General features: G+C 37.5%; 1 protein-coding gene across 1 annotated transcript in view; it reads left to right on the top strand.

Moving 5' to 3' along the window:
* The window catches only part of WNK1 (WNK lysine deficient protein kinase 1), a 164,727-nt gene that overhangs the window by 51,943 nt on the left and 93,753 nt on the right, over positions 1-19,031 (top strand). Inside the window, 1 exon segment of the mRNA XM_017858548.1 lies at positions 13,801-13,973. Coding sequence (XP_017714037.1) covers positions 13,801-13,973 — 173 coding nt within the window.

The raw sequence follows: 19,031 nt of genomic DNA, 5'->3' as shown, positions 1-19,031 counted from the left end.
ATGAAAGTAGATTGGGCAGGGTAGCTTACACCTTGTAATCTCAGAGTTTTAGGAGGCTGAAACAGGAGGATCACTTGAAACCAAGAATTCAGGGCCAACCTGGGTAACATAGTGAGACCCTGCCATTACAAAAAGTTTTTATTTATTTATTTTTTGAGATAGAATCTCGCTGTCGTCCAGGCTGGAGTGCAGTGGCACAATCTCAGCTTGCTGCAACCTCCGCCTCCCGGGTTCAAATGATTCTCCTGCGTTAGCCTCTCAGGTAGCTGGGATTACAGGTGCATGCCACCACACCTGGCTAATTTTGTATTTTAGTAGAGATGGGGTTTCACCATGTTGGCCAGGCTGTTCTCAAACTCCTGACCTCAAGTGATCCACCTGCCTCGGCCTCCCAAAGTGCTGGGATTACACTGCACTCGGCCTACAAAAATTTTTAAAGAAAATTCATTAGGCATGGTGGTGCACACCCATAGTCCCAGCTACGGGGGAGGCTGAGATGGTAGCATCACTTGAGCCTGAGAGGTTAAGGCTGCAATGGTCTAGGATTGGAGTACTGCGCTCCAGTCTGGGCAACAGTAAGACCCCGTCTAAAAAAAAAAAAAAAAAAAAAAAAAAAAAATTTAAAACTGAATATTTATTTGGACTGAAAGAAGAAATGACAGCAAATTATAAAGTTAAAAGAAGTCATATCAAAAAATCACAAAATCCAGAAAAAAACATTTATTAAGTACTGGACACATCCTACTTTTGCTTTTCCTTCATTTTTTGGCTGCTTTTTCTTTGATCGCCTTTTTATTTGGCAGTGACTTTGTAATACTTTTATACAGAAAATAAAAAGATCATATAGCTTTCCTCTAGCATTCAGGTGTTTTGCTGTATGGGAGTCAATTTTTATTTTAATTGCCTACTATAATTATTTTTTATTTTGGTAAAATATATAACTTAACATTTACCATTTAAAAAAGTATATTCTATTTCCTGAATTTTTTGTTTCTCTGAGGGAGTTTCCCCTTTTTGATGGGAAGAATGTTTTATCTTTGTGAGTTCTCCCGTGTGATGATCTGTGGGCCTGCTGATATTTAGGAATGAGGCTTTCCGTGAGGCAAACTCTGTGTTTAGAGTTTGTCTGTATTTAGAGCTCATAGTTAAGTCTCATTACTTGTTAATGGTCAGACTTCATTATCGGGTGAATGGTCAGGGAGCCTCCAAAATGATAAATGGTAACTGGTTTTGTTCTGGGATGTTGATTTGCACTCTAATGGCCCTGCTAGTTGTTTTGATATCTTCAGAGTAGAACCTTAATTTCCTGCCTACCCAAGGGTAAGCATTGGGTGATCATTTTGCTATGTGCACAGCAGGTAAGAGGCATTGATTAGTGTGTCCTACAGATTCTTCATTTTTAAAAATCTCATGTCTCATTTCTGCTTTGCTGGATCTCTCATTGTTTTTTGGAGGAAAGGTATTGGTTCCTTTCTCAGGTACCCCCCAACGATAGTTTAGGCGGTTACTTCTTGGGCCAGAATTTCACCATTTGTATCTGCTGATGGCTCCTCTCTCATCCTCTTTATTGTTTGCATTTAATATTTTATTTCTGTAACTTTCTTGAGTTATGTTAATGGAATCTCGAGGGAAAGTAGGTAACAGTAAAGTAAGCTGTTTATACTGTCATTCGGAATTGTAAGCCCCTGCAGACTTCTTGAGTGATGTTAATGGATGTTGAATCACCTTTCAATGTGGAGGCACAAGCCTGTTTCTTGGTGTCACGTGTATTGCTCTTTGGTTGTTTGCTTAGCAGCGATGAAAATTGAGAAGGCAGACGTGTATGTATAAATTTGGTTCAGGATAGTATCTCACTAGCAGCTCCCAATATAACCTTTCCTTCCTTCCTTCCTTCCTTCCTTCCTTCCTTCCTTCCTTCCTTCCTTCCTTCCTTCCTTCCTTCCGTCCGTCCGTGCGTGCGCAGTGGCGTGATCACACTCATTGCAGCCTCAACCTCCTGGGCTTAAGGGATCCTCCCACCTCAGCCTCCCCACTAGCTGGGACTACAGCCATGTGCCACCATGCCTGACCTTTTTTTTTTTTTTAAGAGACAAGGTCTTGCTCTGTTGCCCAGGCTGGTCTCGAACTCCTGGCCTCAAGTGGTCCTCCTGCCTTGGCCTCCCAAAGTACTAGGATTATAGGCGTCAGCCATTGTGTCCAGCAAACCATTCCTATTTTTCCCACTAAAATAATCATAAAATCAGAAATGAATGAAAGCTGCAATCATTACTACAAATGAAAATTGACAGATACAAAGACAGAACTCTGGGAGTAAGGGGTACTAATGATGAGGCAGATTGAATCAGAGAAATACTATATAAATTTCAATTTGTACAACGTGTATTTACTTTGTTTTTTGAAATGATGACTACCAGGAGGAAAAATCCTTGTCCTCATTGTTTGTTCAAAAGTCAGACCTGGAGCCACTGCTAACCAGAAAACTGAGCAGTCATCAACTTCCCCTCACAGTTTTTCTACATATAAGCATATTAGTAAAATTAGGGTGATGGGGAAGAGGACTGTGGAAATGGGAAACTGATAATGTACATGTAGTATAATTGTGCATTATTATCCAAAATATGATACGTATACTTCTAGAAATAGTAGATATTTTAGGTTGTATGTGAATGAACGTTTTAAAACCCCAAAATTTCTTTTAATAACAGCAATACTAACTAGTTATGAGGATGCTAAATTAGGTAGTAAGGACCTGTTTTATGATGTTAAAAATATCAAGTAAATATTATAGTTGTTTATTAGTTTTGGCGAAACATTATGAAAGTAGTAGACAAATGACAGAAGCTTGAAACATTTCCTCTAGATAAAAGCTTGCTAGAAACTGGCAATAGTACTGCCTTTTATACATACCACAGTTGTAAATATGGGAGTTTGACACCCACTTGTGTGTCAGACAGTGGAGTCATAAACAGTAAGTTTGGAGGATCTATCCTTGCTCAATATAGAAGTTCTATTATGATTGATAGGGAAATGACTTTGACTTATTGTTGAAGCCCTGATACTAAACTAATCTGATTTCGTTTGAATCTTTTTTCCTCTAGAAGTAAAAAAAGGCAATTAAAAAAAAATCGTTTACTTAATTTTCAGTTTCTTCTTTGAATAGCAAAGTTTGGAAATGTAGGAGGTTGGAACTGATCTCTTGTCACAGAGTTTAAAGGTTAAGACTGGGGAATTATATTTGTTTCTAAATGAAAATATTATGATTATACATAAACTGAAACTACAGTATGAAGATGGGCAGTAAATGAGATACATATTTTTGAAGCAGCAACTGGTTTTGTTTTTGTCAGACCCTGCAGCCAGCCTGCGGCCATAAATAAATGTAGTCAGAACTAGTTTCATAAAGTTAGATGAATATGTTCAATAAATAAGAGCCATTCTCCATAGTATTCATATTTTGAACATGATGAACAAGATTTAGCCAAAAAATATGTGCATATTCTTATGACTCAGGGACATCACACAAAAAAGAAAAAGAATAAAATTGAAAAAATTAATGTGTGTATTCTTTTTTCCCTAGATTGATAAGCAGCTTCTAATAGAATGCTAATTCAAAGGTTAGTTTTATGTATTGTAAACTATAGTTAGATAAATAATGGTTACTTTGAAAATCCACAGTAAATGCTGCTGATTTGACAAGGAAATGTGTTTATTTAGTTATACTCTAAGGATGGTCTTCTCTGTTGGGGTAGAAAATTAGTTCATTTTAAAAGATCAAAATAGCAGGATTGAGCAATATAAATACAGAAATAACATTTATATAAAAATCGAAGTGCAAAACAGTATAGTATGTCATTCATGAATAAGTAATATGTTGTAAAACTATAAAAATGTACAATAGTGTGATAAATGCCATATTCCAGATAGTGGCTCTGGGGATGTGGAGAGAGGAATAGTGGTATTATTTCATAGAAAACAATCTAGAAGAAATATGGCAGTTGGGCACAGTGGCTTATGCCTGTAATCCCAGCACTTTGGGAGGCCGAGGCGGGTGGATCACCTGAGGTCAGGAGTTCGAGACCAGCCTGGCCAACCCAGTGAAACCCTGTCTACTCCCAGCTACTCAGGAGGCTGAGGCAGGAGAATCGCTTGAACCCAGGAAGCAGGTGTTGCAGTGAGCCGAGATTGTGCCACTGCACTCCAGCCTGGGTGACAGAGTGAGACTCCGTCTCAAAAATTAAAAATAATAAAAAAAGAAATATGGCAAAACATTAAGAAGTGACAAGTATCGGAGGGACATATATAGGTACTTATATATTCCACATTTCTGTATGCTTGGAAAAGTTTATGTAAATTTTTTTATGTGTGATTACCCACTGATCTACAGTGACTTTTTAAAAGTAATATGCTAAAACCAATCCATTGAGTGAAATGACAATTGGATTAAATTATAACAGTATTAATGCAGACAACTCTATTTTCTAGTTACAGTTATCAAGAAGTCAGTATTGAATTATTTGCTTGCTTTGCAAATAAGAAAATGTAAAATTTTTAACTTTTATTTAAGGACCTAAGATGACCAATGGACTCTATTTCTCATGTACATCAAGTCCTTACCAAGTCTAAGAAGTAGAGCAGCATCTGCATCTCCGAAGTTCTCAGTGTGCTTCCCCTAGTGACATCTCCCTGCCTCCCCTGTCCTGAATTTTGCATTTCATTTTCTTGTCTTAAGTGTCAAGGGAAAGGTTCGTCAAAGTCAAGTCATATTCAGCCTTTTTGGTAGTGAAATATACATAACGTAAATTTACCATTTTAACCATTTACAGGTAACTTAAAAGTATACAATTTTGTGGCATTAAGCACATTCACAGTGTTGTGCAATTACTGTCATCCACATCTAGAACCTTTTCAGCATCCCAAACTGAAACTTTTTTTTTTCGAGACAGAGTCTTGCTCTGTCGCCCAGGCTGGAGTGCAATGGCGTGATCTTGGCTCACTGGAACCTATGTGTCCCAGGTTCAGGTGATTTTCCTACCTCACCCTCCTGAGTAGCTGGGATTACATCCCGCCGCCATGCCTAGCTAATTTTGTATTTTAGTAGAGACGGGGGATTCACTATGTTGGCCAGGCTGGTCTTGAACTCCTCACCTCAGGTGATCTGCCTGCCTTGGCCTCCCAAAGTACTGGGATTACAGGTGTGAGCCACTGTGCCTGGCCCCAAACCAAAACTCTTAGCTCTTAAAAACTAAGTCCCTGTTGTCCCCTTTCCCTGGTCCCTGGTAACCTTTTTTCTACTTTGTTTCTATGAATTTGCATATTCTAGATGTACCTCATATAAGTAGACTCAGACATTATTTATCCTTTTGTGTCTGGCTTATTTTACCTAGCGTAATGTTCTCAAGGTTCATCTGAGTTGTACCGTGTGTCAAAATTTCATTCCTTTTTAATATTAAATAATATTCCTTTATATGTGTATATTTTGTTTTCTGTTCATTTGTTGCTGGACACTTGGGTCATTTTTACCCTTTGACTATTGTAAAAAATGCTGCTATTAACATTGGTGTTCATGTATCTGTTGGAGTGTCTGCTTTCAGCTTCTCGGGGCATATACTTAGAAGTGAAGTTGCTGAATTATATGATAGTTCTGTGTTCAACTTTTTGAGGAACTATCATGTTCTCTTCCACGTTGTCTATGCCATTTTACAATCACAGCAGTGCATGAGGATTTCAGTTTGTCCACATCCTTACCAACACTTTTTTGTTCCCTACTGGCCCTATTTTTTTGGGGGGGTGGATAATAGCCATCCTGATTGGTGTGAAGTGGTATCTTACTGCTAGATATGTTTTAAAGGAAAAAAGGACAGTTCTTTAATGTGATTTAAATTGTTAAAATATTGTATGTGTAAGTGAAAAAAATACATATACACTTCTTGTGACTTACAATCTTACACAGCTATAACAGCAAAACGAATTTTCAATTTAAGTGCAAAATAAAACTATTAAAATTAATGTTTTGACAGTGTAAACCAAATTGTGGCTGTCTTACTTTATAAATAACTTAGTCTTATGTGAGACTATCTATTTCAGTTACAAATTATAACTGCAGAAACTTTAACTGGTAAAGGAATTCAGAGTATATAGTTAGGGAAGTTTGCTGACATTAGGACTTGCCAAACTACCTATAGTCAAAATTAATTAACAAAATTAACGATTAATGTGTCAGACTTATAAATTGTCATTTAGTTTATCATTTGGTTGCTAGTATGATTCAAAAAGCAAACTGCCTAATGAAATCTTGTGGTCACCTACATGAGCCATAATATACATATATTTATTTTTAATTAATTGTCTAAGTTAGAACCCAAAATTCTTTTTTCTGAAATTTAAAGAAAAAAAATAAAATTAGTTTTGCCACCTCTGATAATATCGATAGCCCAAAATTAAGAAAATGCTAACTTCTCCCGATGACTTCTTCAACAGCCTGTTTCAGCCTGTGAAACATATTCAGGAATACATATGGGAGAATAAATCAATGTGAATGGGGTAGCTGCCATAAAAATAATGTTCTTAATTTGTGTAATTATTTTCAGTTTTCAGAGCACACTTACAGTATGTTGAATCCTCAAAATAATTCTTAGCTATTCAGGAAAGATGGTGTTTTCATTTTACAAGCAAGGAAACTAAAACTCATGGCGGTTACTTTAGAAATAGGAGTGCAAAAGAAGAAATAAGCATGGCATGTGAAAATAACAAGAGTCCTTATCTGTATTGGGTTGTTTTTGGAAAGTATTGAGAAATAAGCTGGATCCAAGTGACTCTGGAATTTGGATTTGATGTAATGGAGTATTTTCCAAACTTGCTGGTCATAAGAAGTCCCTTCCTTGGAGACTGGGGCCAGGGTCCTAGAATCCTTACTTAACAAGTGCCCCTGAAGATTCTTATACTTAAGCCAAATTGGTTAATTACGCATTTATTATTTTTGAGCAAGGAGCTTGGTGTCATAAAATAGTGTCTGGGGGAATATATCTAAAGAGTAGGTTGAAGGGTAAAGAGAGTCATAAGGCAATGTTTATTTTTATATGAGGTAGTTGTGGCTTTTATTAGTTTGCGACCATGGAAATGAGATATGGGGAATCATGGAATTATAGAGATTGCCTGGGAAAACAAAGGAAAATAGGGAATGAGTGATTTGTGGAGAGATTTTATAGGCTTGAACATATATTGAGTCTTTGTTCATAAAATGTCCAGTAGATATTTGAAAATCTAATTTGAATTCCAGAATTGGTAAAACATTACACTTAAGTCAGACCTTGCCAGGCTAAAGATATTGTATATTCTTATGTACATTCTCAGTATCATATATTCTCAATATTAAACTCAGTTGCAGGTTGCATTGGTTGTAGAAATTCTGCTTTCAGTTTTTGTTTTTCCTGACTCTTCAAATCTTCTCGCTAGGCTTCTGGGCTAGATCTCCCATAAATTTGAAATAGTTACTCCTTACTCCCCAAGTAAGTATGGAAAAGAGAGACAAAAGGTTAAGATTGAGCTGATAAGGAGAAGACCCTGGGGTGCGGGGAGGTAGTACACAGTATTTAAAGTTAACAGGAGCTGGGTGTGGTTGTTAACACCTGTAATCCCAGCACTTTGGGAGGCCAAGGCAGAGAATCAATTGAGGCTGAGAATTCTAGACCAGCCTGGGCAACAGAGTGAGACCCTGTCTCTATTTTTTTTTTTTTTTCCGAAACTAATGAGTCCTCCCTCTTTTGCTTTTAGTTCTTTAAGTGAAAGCCACATCAGGCACACTGAAAACCTAACTCTTTGTTTTTATATACTGGTCTTATTTTTTTTCTTGATTTCTTTCCTGAACAAAATGAAACAATTCTTTGAGATGCTTGTCTTTGTGATGTGCACAGCCACTTTTGCTTTCCTGTGGTGGCAGATTCTTACAGGATGACCCACTAAGTTTCAGTGCTAATGACTCCATTTGAGCTTTTCAGTTCTGTTTTGCTGGTTTCCCCTTTGGCAAACCCTCATTACCCTATTCAAAAAACTTTGGGAACTGTTTCTACCCCATTTACTGCAGAGTAACATTTGTCTCTGAAGTGTAAGATTTCCTTCCCATAGTGAGCAATAAGTTTTCTGTTTTTGTTCTCATTCACAGTCATCTTTCCTTTTTCTCGCTTTCTCAGCCTTCTTGCTTTCTTCAGGAAGATCTCCTGCAAGATCTCACCTATGGTAGTCTGAGTTTAACCCTGTTAATTAGCTGCTTTCACATTGAAATCAATCTAATCTACTTTAATAGAAAACTTTTCAAATGTATGTGAATGACTAGGTATTGTTCGAAGTTTTGCTATGCAATAGATAATGTAAGTCACTTAGTGAAAATAGTTTGCCTTTTTTTTTCTTTTTACTTTTAGTGATGGGGTTTTGCTATGTTGTAGGCTGGTCTCAAGCTCCTGGCCTCAAGCAGTTCTTCTGCCCCATCCTCCCAAAGTACTGCGATTATAGATGTGAGCCATCATGCCCAGACCTAGTTTGCCATTTTCTATTTTATTTATTAATATATTTTTATTTATTGCCCTTTTCCACATGTTCTAAGCCATTTTCTAATAGAACTAAAGGTGTTTTTTTTCCTTTTGTGGTTCAGCTATTATATGTATCTGCTACTTTTAGCATTAACCTAAAGCTTCCTGTATATGCCAAGTCCCATGTATTTTGGAATTCCATGTGGCTCTTGTGCCCTCCAAAGAAGGGTGGAGAGAACCTCTTAGACCCCAACTTCTGGATACTCTTGGCCTAGATTTGGGGATTAAGTGAAGGGTACCTAATGAATAGAACCTATACATTCGTATACATCTGGCTTGAGAAAACTCCCCTCTCTCTCTCTGTCCTTTTTTTTTTTTTTTTTTTTTTGAGATGGAGTTCCGCTCTTGTTGCCTATGCTGGAGTGCAGTGGTGAGATCTTGACTCACTTCACTGGATTCACTGCAATCGCTGCTTCTCAGGTTCAAGTGATTCTCTGGCCTCAGCCTCCCGAGTGTCTGGGATTACAGGTGCCTGCCACCACGCCCCGCTAATTTTTGTGGTTTTAATAGAAATGGGGTTTCACCATCTTGGCCAGTCTGGTCTTGAACTCCTGACCTCAGGTGATCCGCCCACCTCGGCCTCCCAAAATGCTGGGATTACAGGCGTGAGCCACCGCACCTGGTCTCCTATCTCTCTTATAAGTAGACTTTTCTTCTTGCTTCTTTGAAACAGAAACTTTTTGTAAATAAATAAAGTGTATAAAGGTGAGCCATATTGGGAAGAAGGGGCTAATAGAGGAGTTAGAACAACCAGGTAAGCAGATTTTTTTTTCCTATTCTTTTGGAAAAAAAAAAAAAAAAAAAAAAATTTTTTTTGTTTTTTTGGTCTTTCTGAAACTGGTACTATTTCAGAATGATAGGTAAAAGTCTCCATGGAGAAGCAGGGGATGTGATGCCATGTTTACTTGCCCCCTATCCCCATAATTATCTTTTCACCTATTGAGGAAAGTTGGGCTCACATAGACTCTCTTCTTCATGGGACAGACCCTGAGTTTCATGTCTAAGAGTACCAAACTGGAAAGTCATAAAGAAATCTGCAGTAGGAATTTAATCTGTAGATTTGGCCACATAAAGTGCGGGTGTACTTTTTATGTTATACTTCAAAACACCTTGAAAGCCATGTTAGTCTTTTTGCTGTCTTTAACAGTTAAGAATTTTGCATGAGAATTACCTATTTTGTTTCTAGTAGTAGTTTTTCCAACCTTTCCCAGGCCTTCAATCTCTAATTCTGAAGTTTTTAAGAAGAGTTAGTTACCTACAGTTAATACTTCTGTCATCTTTGAATTGCTGTTATACCATATAGGTCTATGAGAGAGAGTTGCCAGACTTAAATAATTATTTATATGCTTAATTTCTTTCAACATACAGAATAATTGTTTAAAAATTTTTTTTCTCTGTAAACTGTAACTGAAACCCATGCTGCACTGGAAAGCAGTGTTTCAAACTGCTGTACCCTCTGCCTGAAGACAAGTTTTTATTTCTTTATCCTAATACCCAACAACAATTAGTATCACTTTAAAAGATGAAATAGAGGCCGGGCATGGTGGCTCACGTTTGTAATCCCCGTACTTGGGGTGGCGGAGGCGGGCGGATCACAAGGTCAGGAGTCCGAGACCAGCCTGACCAACTTGGCGAAACCCTGTCTCTAAAAATACAAAAATTAGCCAGGTGCGGTAGCACACGCCTGTAATCCCAGCTACTCAGGAGCTGAGGCAGAATTGCTTGAACCCGGGAGGCAGAGGTTGCAGTGAGCCGAGATTGCGTCACCGCACTCCAGCCTGTGCAAAAGAGCAAGACTCTGTCTCAAAAAAAAAAAAAAAAAAAAAAAAAAAAAAAAAAAAAGATGAAATAGATGCCCATGTCTTTGCTAAGTCAGTGTGGTGCAGAAAATGATAAGGAGGGAGTATTCCAATAGTGACCTAAAGTATTTTAATCAAGAATTCCAGACACTTTTCTCCACCCATATTTTGATACGTGGATTTAACATATGCCGTCTTAATTTAGTAGTAAAATGTTGAATATTGCACATATATACTAGAGAAATGTATAAATGTTAATAAGACTTGAGGACCAGATAATTTTGGGGATACAGTTGTTAGCTGTAAAGTAAAAATTTCAAGTTTAATGATTGAAAACCAGTCTCACTGCTTCATTAGCACAATTGGTTTGGAAGGTTTGCTTCTGGGCGAATGAAGTGAACAGTAGCAAAGGATGGGATTGCTACTTTAAAAATACTAAAATATGAGGATAAAGAGAGATGTCTGTCAGAGGATGTTTAAAATGAAGTAACTTCTAAAAGCAAGGGACTGAAGATGTGCAAATGGTTATGAGGTCATTGTATTAAACATTAGCATTGTGCTTCTCAAGAAGAAATTAGCAGATAATCTACTGAGCACTATAATTTGGGAAGTACTGAGATGAACAATTGTTTTAGTTGTTGCCTGACCCACACCCCACCCCCAGTAGTCTGGAACTGTGCATGTTATGAAGAGGTCATGTGACGCTGATCCTTGGTTTTGCTCATTTATCCTGTCAAAACAACTTAATGTAGATGGAAAGAAATGAACAAAATGAATAGAATGGGTTATGCATCAGCTTTAGTTTATATTGAAGGTAATTAATGCTGCAATTGGGATAATATAGTATATTAAGGCCCCAGGAATATCCAGCTCCATAATGATGAAGAGAAGGTTCTAAAAAGCAACAGTGGCTAACCCATTCTAAGTCTCACTTGACGTTTTAATGCTACTTTTTGATACGGTATTTTAAAATTTTATCATTGTATTCATGATAATTTGATTGACAGTTGGTAATATTTAAACAATACATGATTCCTCTTATTTTACCTTCAGCTGTAATTTAGTATAAAGTTCCTATTTCTTTTCAGTAATTATTATATAATAACAAACATGAATCTTCTGAGAAGAAAATTATTTTAGAAGTTTTGCAAAGTATTTAGGGTTTGTTGTCAGTGAAACATGAGTTTTGAAGCAAACCTTCATTTGTCTCTTAGTTCTGCTTTTCCTGTGAGTTTGAGGGAGATAATAAAATTTTCTGAGTCAGTTCATCTCACAACGTTTTTCTGAGAATTAAATGAAGTAAAGCAGCCAGCCAGTAAATAGCAAATACTTGGCAAAAATTATTTTTAAAACCCCAGGTGTTCCTTCTGATCTGTGTCTTATGTTAGTTTTGATCTACTTTATTATTGTCTTAAAGTCTTTTGGGTGCTAAAATAATGTACTTCTATAAGATATTTTGTGAAATGTTCCTAGATTTAAAAAAAAAAACAAAATTTAGTTACAGAGGAAACACGTAGACGAATTATTGAAAGAAGCCCTAAATTGTGTGTTTAGGTCCCCCCATTTCCTGCTTTGCTGATGACAATCTGGTGTCCTGTCTTTCTAACTTCAAACAGTAAGCAGGGGTTCCCAGATCCCTTAACATAAATAATACGTTTCAGAAAGGATAGAAACACTTAGATCTAGAAAGTAGCCTGTATTTATAGTATAGATGTCTTCTGGGCAAATTAGAGATAGAATAATCTAAATATTTCTATGGAATTTTTAGTTTGCCATTCAGTGTATTCTCAAGGAAAATTAAATACGGATTTTTGATGGCAAGGAAGTCCCCCCTGTTTTTTTCCCTCTGCACCTTGCTATAAATAAGTAGTTGGCAGCTTTTTTACAATAAACTTTTACAAACCATTTTTAAAAATCAAGAGCTGTTTGCAAGTTGATCATTCTGCACAGGTTGTATTGGACTTAACTGAGATTCAGAGGCCCAATTTCAATTATCATTTTTCTTTTAAGTCACAGGAATTTTTTATCCTTGGGGAAATGCTAATTGCTTATTAAGGACACACACACACACACACACACACACACACACACACACACACACTTTTAAAGGGGTATTGCAGGGGAAAAGACATTTATGGAATTCATTCAACAAATGGCTGTTGAACAAGTCACTATGCTAGGTTGTCAGGTGCTAAAGATAGAACACCAAAAAGGTATTTTGTCACTGCTTTTTCATGACAAAATAAAGCCTCTGAGGGCTTATTCTGCAGGGATAAGAGTCAATATAATGTTGCCTGTAATTAAGTGTTTTGTAAGAGGCATGTACCTAGTATCCATTGGTTTTGACGCTATTGGGCAGAGTAGAAACAGGAGTAGTAACTTAGTTTCCTTTTATTACATTCTTCATTGGGTACTTTTGGTGACAGAGTGAGAACCTTAAAGTTCAATTAATAATTGATATAATAACCGAAGAGAAAAATTAATGAACAAGAAGGTAGATCAGAAAACATTGACCAGAAAGTAGCATAGAGAAGGAAATGGAAAATGAAAGAGAAATTAAAGGATAAAATAAGGTTATACACACACACACACATTTAAAAATTGTTTAAAAAGAAGAATTGGGAGGGGAAAAAAGAGAATGAGAGGAGACAGTGTTTAGAAAGATAATAACTGAGAATTTTCCTGACTTAAAGACAAATACTTGAGTATTTAAGTTATTGCTTAAAAAAAAAAAAAAAATTAGGCTTCGTGCAGTGGCTCACACCTGTAATCCCAGGCTTTGGGATGCCAAAGTAGGATCGCCAGAAGTTCAAGACCAGCCAGTGCATCATAGCAAGACCTCATCTCTACAGAAAATTTAAAAATTAGCCAAGCAAGGTGGCACATGCCTGTAGTCCTAGCTACTTTGGAGGCTGAGGTGGGAGGATCCCTTGAGCCCAGAATCTGAGGCTACAGTGAGCTATGATAGCACCACTGCATTCCAGCCTTGGTCACAGAGTGAGCGCCTGTCTTTCAATCAAACAAAAATAAAAACAATGTTTTGGTTAAAGATAGATTGATTTTAATCAAGGCAAAGGTAGAACTGGAATTTATATTTAGGTCTTTCTGCTTCTAAAGCCTATGTTCATTTCCTGACATTAAATTGCGTGTCTAGCAATTGATGACTTATTTTGGATGTGGAAAGTTAACTGCACCTTACAAAAGTGAGACTGTATCTGAGTTACACATTAACAGTAAAGATACTAAAATGATCTCAAGCATGAATTTATATAACCCAAATCTATCATTTATAACTTCAGCATTTGCATGTTTTAAACACCATCGATCATGATTTAGTAATGTTTAGTATCTAAGATTAACTGTCTTGATTTAGTGTTTTATCATTTTAAACCACATTCTGGTTTGGTTTTTCATTTTAGGATCGAAAATTAACAAAGTCTGAGAGGCAGAGATTTAAAGAAGAAGCTGAAATGTTAAAGGGTCTTCAGCATCCCAATATTGTTAGATTTTATGATTCCTGGGAATCCACAGTAAAAGGAAAGAAGTGCATTGTTTTGGTGACTGAACTTATGACATCTGGAACACTTAAAACGTAAGTTCATCAATATTACAAAAGCTGACGAAGAAGTATGAGAGAGTTTGATTTCTTAAATTTCAGGTCTCCCAGTTTTACTTTTGTTGTCCAGCGTACTAAGAAGGGAACAATCCTTCCAACTGTTACTGTATTAGCATATTTCCTTGCCCACAAAGTCCTCTGGTATATAAAGTGATTTGATAATTATTTCTTGGTAAGTATTGAAATGAGAAGTTATGGCCGAGCGTGGTGGCTCACGCCTGTAATCCCAGCACTTTGGGAGGCCGAGGCAGGCAGATCACCTGAGGTCAGGAGTTCGAGACTAGCCTGGCCAACATGGTGAAACCCCGTCTCTACTAAAAATGCAAATAGCTGGGCATGGTGGCGTGCACCTGTAATCCCAGCTACTCAGGAGGCTGAGGCAGGAGAATCGCTTGAACCCAGGAGGTGGAGGTTGCAGTGAACCGAGATCACCCCACTGCATTCCAGCCTAGGTGACAGAGTGAGACTCCGCCTCAAAAAAAAAAAAAAAAAAAAAATTGAGTGGCTAAGGGATCAGAAATCAAATGTCAAGGTAGCCCTCTGGTGGTTAAAATGAGATTAAGATTTATTAAGAAACTACCTGTTTTTTTTTTTTTTTCATTTGTATTGTGCTTTGCAACTTTTATATCAAATGCAGATTATATTGTGACAGTTATCACTTAAAAAATACTTTTTAGTTCCATTTCCCATAGCATCAGAAATTAATCCCCAAATAGCTAGTTCTGTCATTCCTTTCACGGAAAAAGGTTTAATGCAGAAATTTCTCATTACTTATTGTAAAGAGCTTTTGGTAAGAGTTGGAGTATGCCTTTGTAATCCCAGGTTTCTTAGAGCAGCAGTCCTCAAACTTTTTGGCACCAGGGATTGGTTTCGTGGAAGACAGTTTTTCCATGAACTGGTGGGGGGGGTGGGGTTGGGGGAGTTTGGACCGATTCAAGCACATTACATTTATTGTGCACTTTATTTCTATTATTATCACATTAAAATATATAATGAAGTAGTTATACAACTCACCATAATGTAGAATCAGTGGGAGCTTGTTTTCCTGCAAGTAAACTGTCCTATCTGCGGGTGATGGGAGACAGGACAGATAATCAGGCATTAGATTCTCATAAAGAACGCTTAACCTGGATCCCTTGCATCCACAGTTTACAGTAGCGTTCATGGTCCTGTGAGAAATCTAATGCTGCTGACAGGAGGCAGAGCTCAGGTGGTAATGCGAGCAACGAGGGAGCAGCTGTAAATACAGATGAAGCTTTGCTTCCTTGCCTGCCACCCACCTCCTGCTGTGTGGCCAAGTTCCTAAAAGGCCATGGACTGGTATCAACCTGTGGTCCAGTGGTTGGGGACCCCTGGTGTCTTAGAGGATCTATTTTTACCCAGAGAAGAACCTGTTTTAAGTTACCTTGTATAAATTTTTTATTTGGTGAAATTCGATATTTTAAAATTGTCACTATGGCGATATATTCTTTATTAATTGTTAAAGTTAATACTGCTGAGCTGATTAATTCCAGATCATTGGAATACAGTGTTGCAGCACCTGGATATAGTCACTTGCATGTATTCTGAAATGCTTACAGTTAACATGTTGAAACATCAACAGATCATTTCTGTCCTGCAAATTCTAATTTCTTTATCCAACTTCCACTCTTGTTTATGGCAATACCTTTACCCTCGTTAGACAGGCTTCTTGATATTCTCTTTTCTTCCACTAGAATGTGCTAACTAGCACTATATACCTGGCACTATGAACAAGTGCTAGATATCGCATTCTGGCGGAAGTATCTCATACTGAATGAAAGTGTTTGAATGAATTAAGGAGATTATGTGGTAGTAATTATGTGTACATCTTGAGATTCTTTCCATTGGTTTGGATACTTAGTTGGTTGTCAGCTGTTTGTCTGGCATGCCTAAGATTACTCTAAAATACAATGGTTTACTTGTTTTAAAAACTATATTGAGGGGCTTTGGGTAGCATAGTGGGGTAAGCCCCCGTGGAATGGCTGTCCCCCAGCGACAAACTGAAATGTGGAATATAATAAAAGTTTTTTCCAATACATATCTAAGCTTTAAGGAAAGAGAGGTTAACCTCCAGATCATAAGCAGAGATAACTCGAAGCCAAAACAGGAACTTATACTCTGGGATTTTAGACCACATATTGGTTGAGGAGTTGATGCTAATTTTAATGTCCATGCAAGGACAGAAAGCCTTAGAACTAGGTAGAGAGGGGAGCTAGAATGTAGCCTGTGTCAAATAACTGAATTATCCATGAAAAGAGAGATCTTAATGCCCCAGCTAGTGAAAGCTGCAAGGAATTTTACCTGTGTGCAGAAGACTATGGATAAGAGGCGAGACCTATGAAAAATAGAAATTCCCATCAAATGCTAACAGTGTTCTTAATTATTCTTTAATCTAATCTTATTTTTCTTTTTTTGGAGACAGGGTCTCACTCTGTTGCCCAGGACGGAGTGCAGCGGCACAATCATAGCTCACTGCACCCTCAAACTCCTGGGCTCAGGGAATCCTTCCACCTCAGCCTCCCCAGTACTTGGGACTATAGTTGCTCACCACCATACCTGGCTAATTTAAACAAATTTTTTTTTTGTAGAGACAGTGTGTATTTTGTTGCCCAGGCTGCTCTCAAACTCCTGAGCTCATCCCGATTTGGCCTCATCCCCATTTGACCTCCCAAACTGCTGGAATTACAAGCATGAGTCACGGTGCCCAGCCTGTTTGGTATTCTTCCATCTCATGTGTAGATGGCGCTGTAACATAAATTTATACCATCTACTTGGTACAGGAGTCCCAAACCAAAGAACGTACATCATAATTGATCAGGAACTGAAAGAAAACTCCCAGGGACATTTTCACAGTTCCTTGGTCAGTGTCCAGAGGCAAAACAGTTTCCAGAGAAGATGACCTCACAAATTACAGATCATACCAATGAAGGTGAATAGACACAACCAGAAAATAGCACTGCAACAATTAAAGATATCATGGACAAGTCTGAAAGTGATTACAATTATTTACATAATGATGTCAGTAAAGATATATGTAAGTGTATATGAAGTATATAAGAGAAAAGAAGGAATTGAAGGAATAAGACACCATCAAAGAAAAAAAAGGCATAATTTAAAAGCTTCTGAAGAACTTCTAGAAATGTGAACATTAAAATTCAAACTTAAATGGTTTAACGGTTAAACAACAGACTAAATTGAATTGACAGGAATAATAACTATGAAGAAATGAGCAACAGAAGGCACAAAAAAGACAGAAAATATTAAAAGAGGATGACATAGTAGTGAGAATACCTAGTTAGATTTAATTATCTAAAAGGGGTTTGTCTGTAATCCCAGCTACTCTGTAGGCTGAGGCAGAGAATCACTTGAGCCCAGGAGGTGGAGGTTGCAATGAGCCGAGATCGTGCCTCTGCACTCCAGCCTGGGTGCCACAGCGAGACTCCATCTCAAAATAAAATGAAAAGTAGAGAGAATGAGAAAAGAAAATTTCAGAATTTAAGACTTCTGATTGAGAATGTATACAGATTCCTAAGCGAGTAGGTTGAAAACATTCATATTCATTTCTGGAAGAATGAATAACTAGGAACATTGGCAGCATTTGGAGAGGCAAATTGGGAAGGAATAGGAATGAACTCCAAAATACATGCTTTTTGGACCTTTTGAGTTTCTACCTTTGTTCTATATGTATATTTACATTGAAGCAGATAAAACACTCATAGCTGAAAAATGAGATGGGAATGTATGAGTTAGAAAATTTGGATTAAGGCCGGGTGTGGTAGTTCACACCTGTAATCCCAGCACTTTGAGAGACCGAGGTGGGTGGATCATCTGAGGTCAGGATCACCTGAGGTCAGCTCGAAACCAGCCTGTCCAACATGGTAAAACCCTGTCTGTACTAAAAATACAAAAATTAGCTGGACATGATGGCGGGCATCTGTAATCCCAGCTACTCGGGAGGCTGAGGCAAGAGAATCACTTGACCCTGCAGGTGGAGGTTGCAGTGAGCCAAGATTGTGCCACTGCACTCTAGCCTGGGTGACAGAGTGAGACTCCGTCTCAAAAAAAGAAAAAAGAAAATTTGGATTAAAAATTGAAATAAATTTAGACTTATTTTTTTTACATAGACATGAAATTCGAATATCATACAATTAACCGTTTTAGAATGTACAATTCAGTGGCACTTAGTACATTCACAATGTTTTGTAAGTACCACATCTATCAAGTTACTAAACATTTTCATCACCTCAAAAGAACACTCTGTGCCCATTAAGCAGTTGCTCCGCATTTCCCTTCTTCCAGCCAGGCAGCATATTTTTTCTTTAATTGCACATTATCTAAGTTCTTTTCTTTTACATTTAAAAGAAATTTTCAGTTTCTGAGCTTCAGAGGCTTATGCCAACAGGAGGGTTTATTTAGTAGAAAGAGTGCTAGCCTTGGAGTAGAAGTTGTGACTACTCCCAGTGCTGCCCCTGATCAACTGTGATTTTGGGCAAATAGCTAACCTTTTTTGGGTCTCAGTTCCCCATGTACATGTAAAACAAGTGGTTGGACTACCTGATCTCTGGGACCATCCATTCGTGGATGGGATTTTTTTATTGTAAAAAACATAACAAAATTTACCATCTTAACCATTTTTAAGTGTACAGTTCAGTAGTGTTAATACATACACATTTCTGTGCAATTTCTAGAATGCTTTTCATCTCACAAAACTAAACTCTATGCCCATGGAACAATTTCCCATTTCTCCCAACCCTCAGCTCCTGACAACTACCAACTTTTTACCATCTGTATGGATTTGTCTCATCAGGATATGTCCTATGAGTAGACTCAAAGTATGTTATGGATCCTTGTGTTTGGCATCTTTGACTTAGCAGTGTTTTCGAGGATCATCGTGATTGCACGCATCAGTACTTCATTCCCTTTTATGACTAAATACCATTCCATTCCATGGAAATATCTGCTGCTGCTATAAATATTTGTGCACAAGTATTTTTTTTTTTTTTTTTTTGAGAC

Source organism: Rhinopithecus bieti, unplaced genomic scaffold (genome assembly GCF_001698545.2).
Source record: "Rhinopithecus bieti isolate Rb0 unplaced genomic scaffold, ASM169854v2 scaffold_45617, whole genome shotgun sequence".
Taxonomy (NCBI): domain Eukaryota; kingdom Metazoa; phylum Chordata; class Mammalia; order Primates; family Cercopithecidae; genus Rhinopithecus; species Rhinopithecus bieti.
The sequence above is the reverse complement of the archived record's forward strand: the minus strand, read 5'-3'. Positions and strand labels throughout refer to the sequence as shown.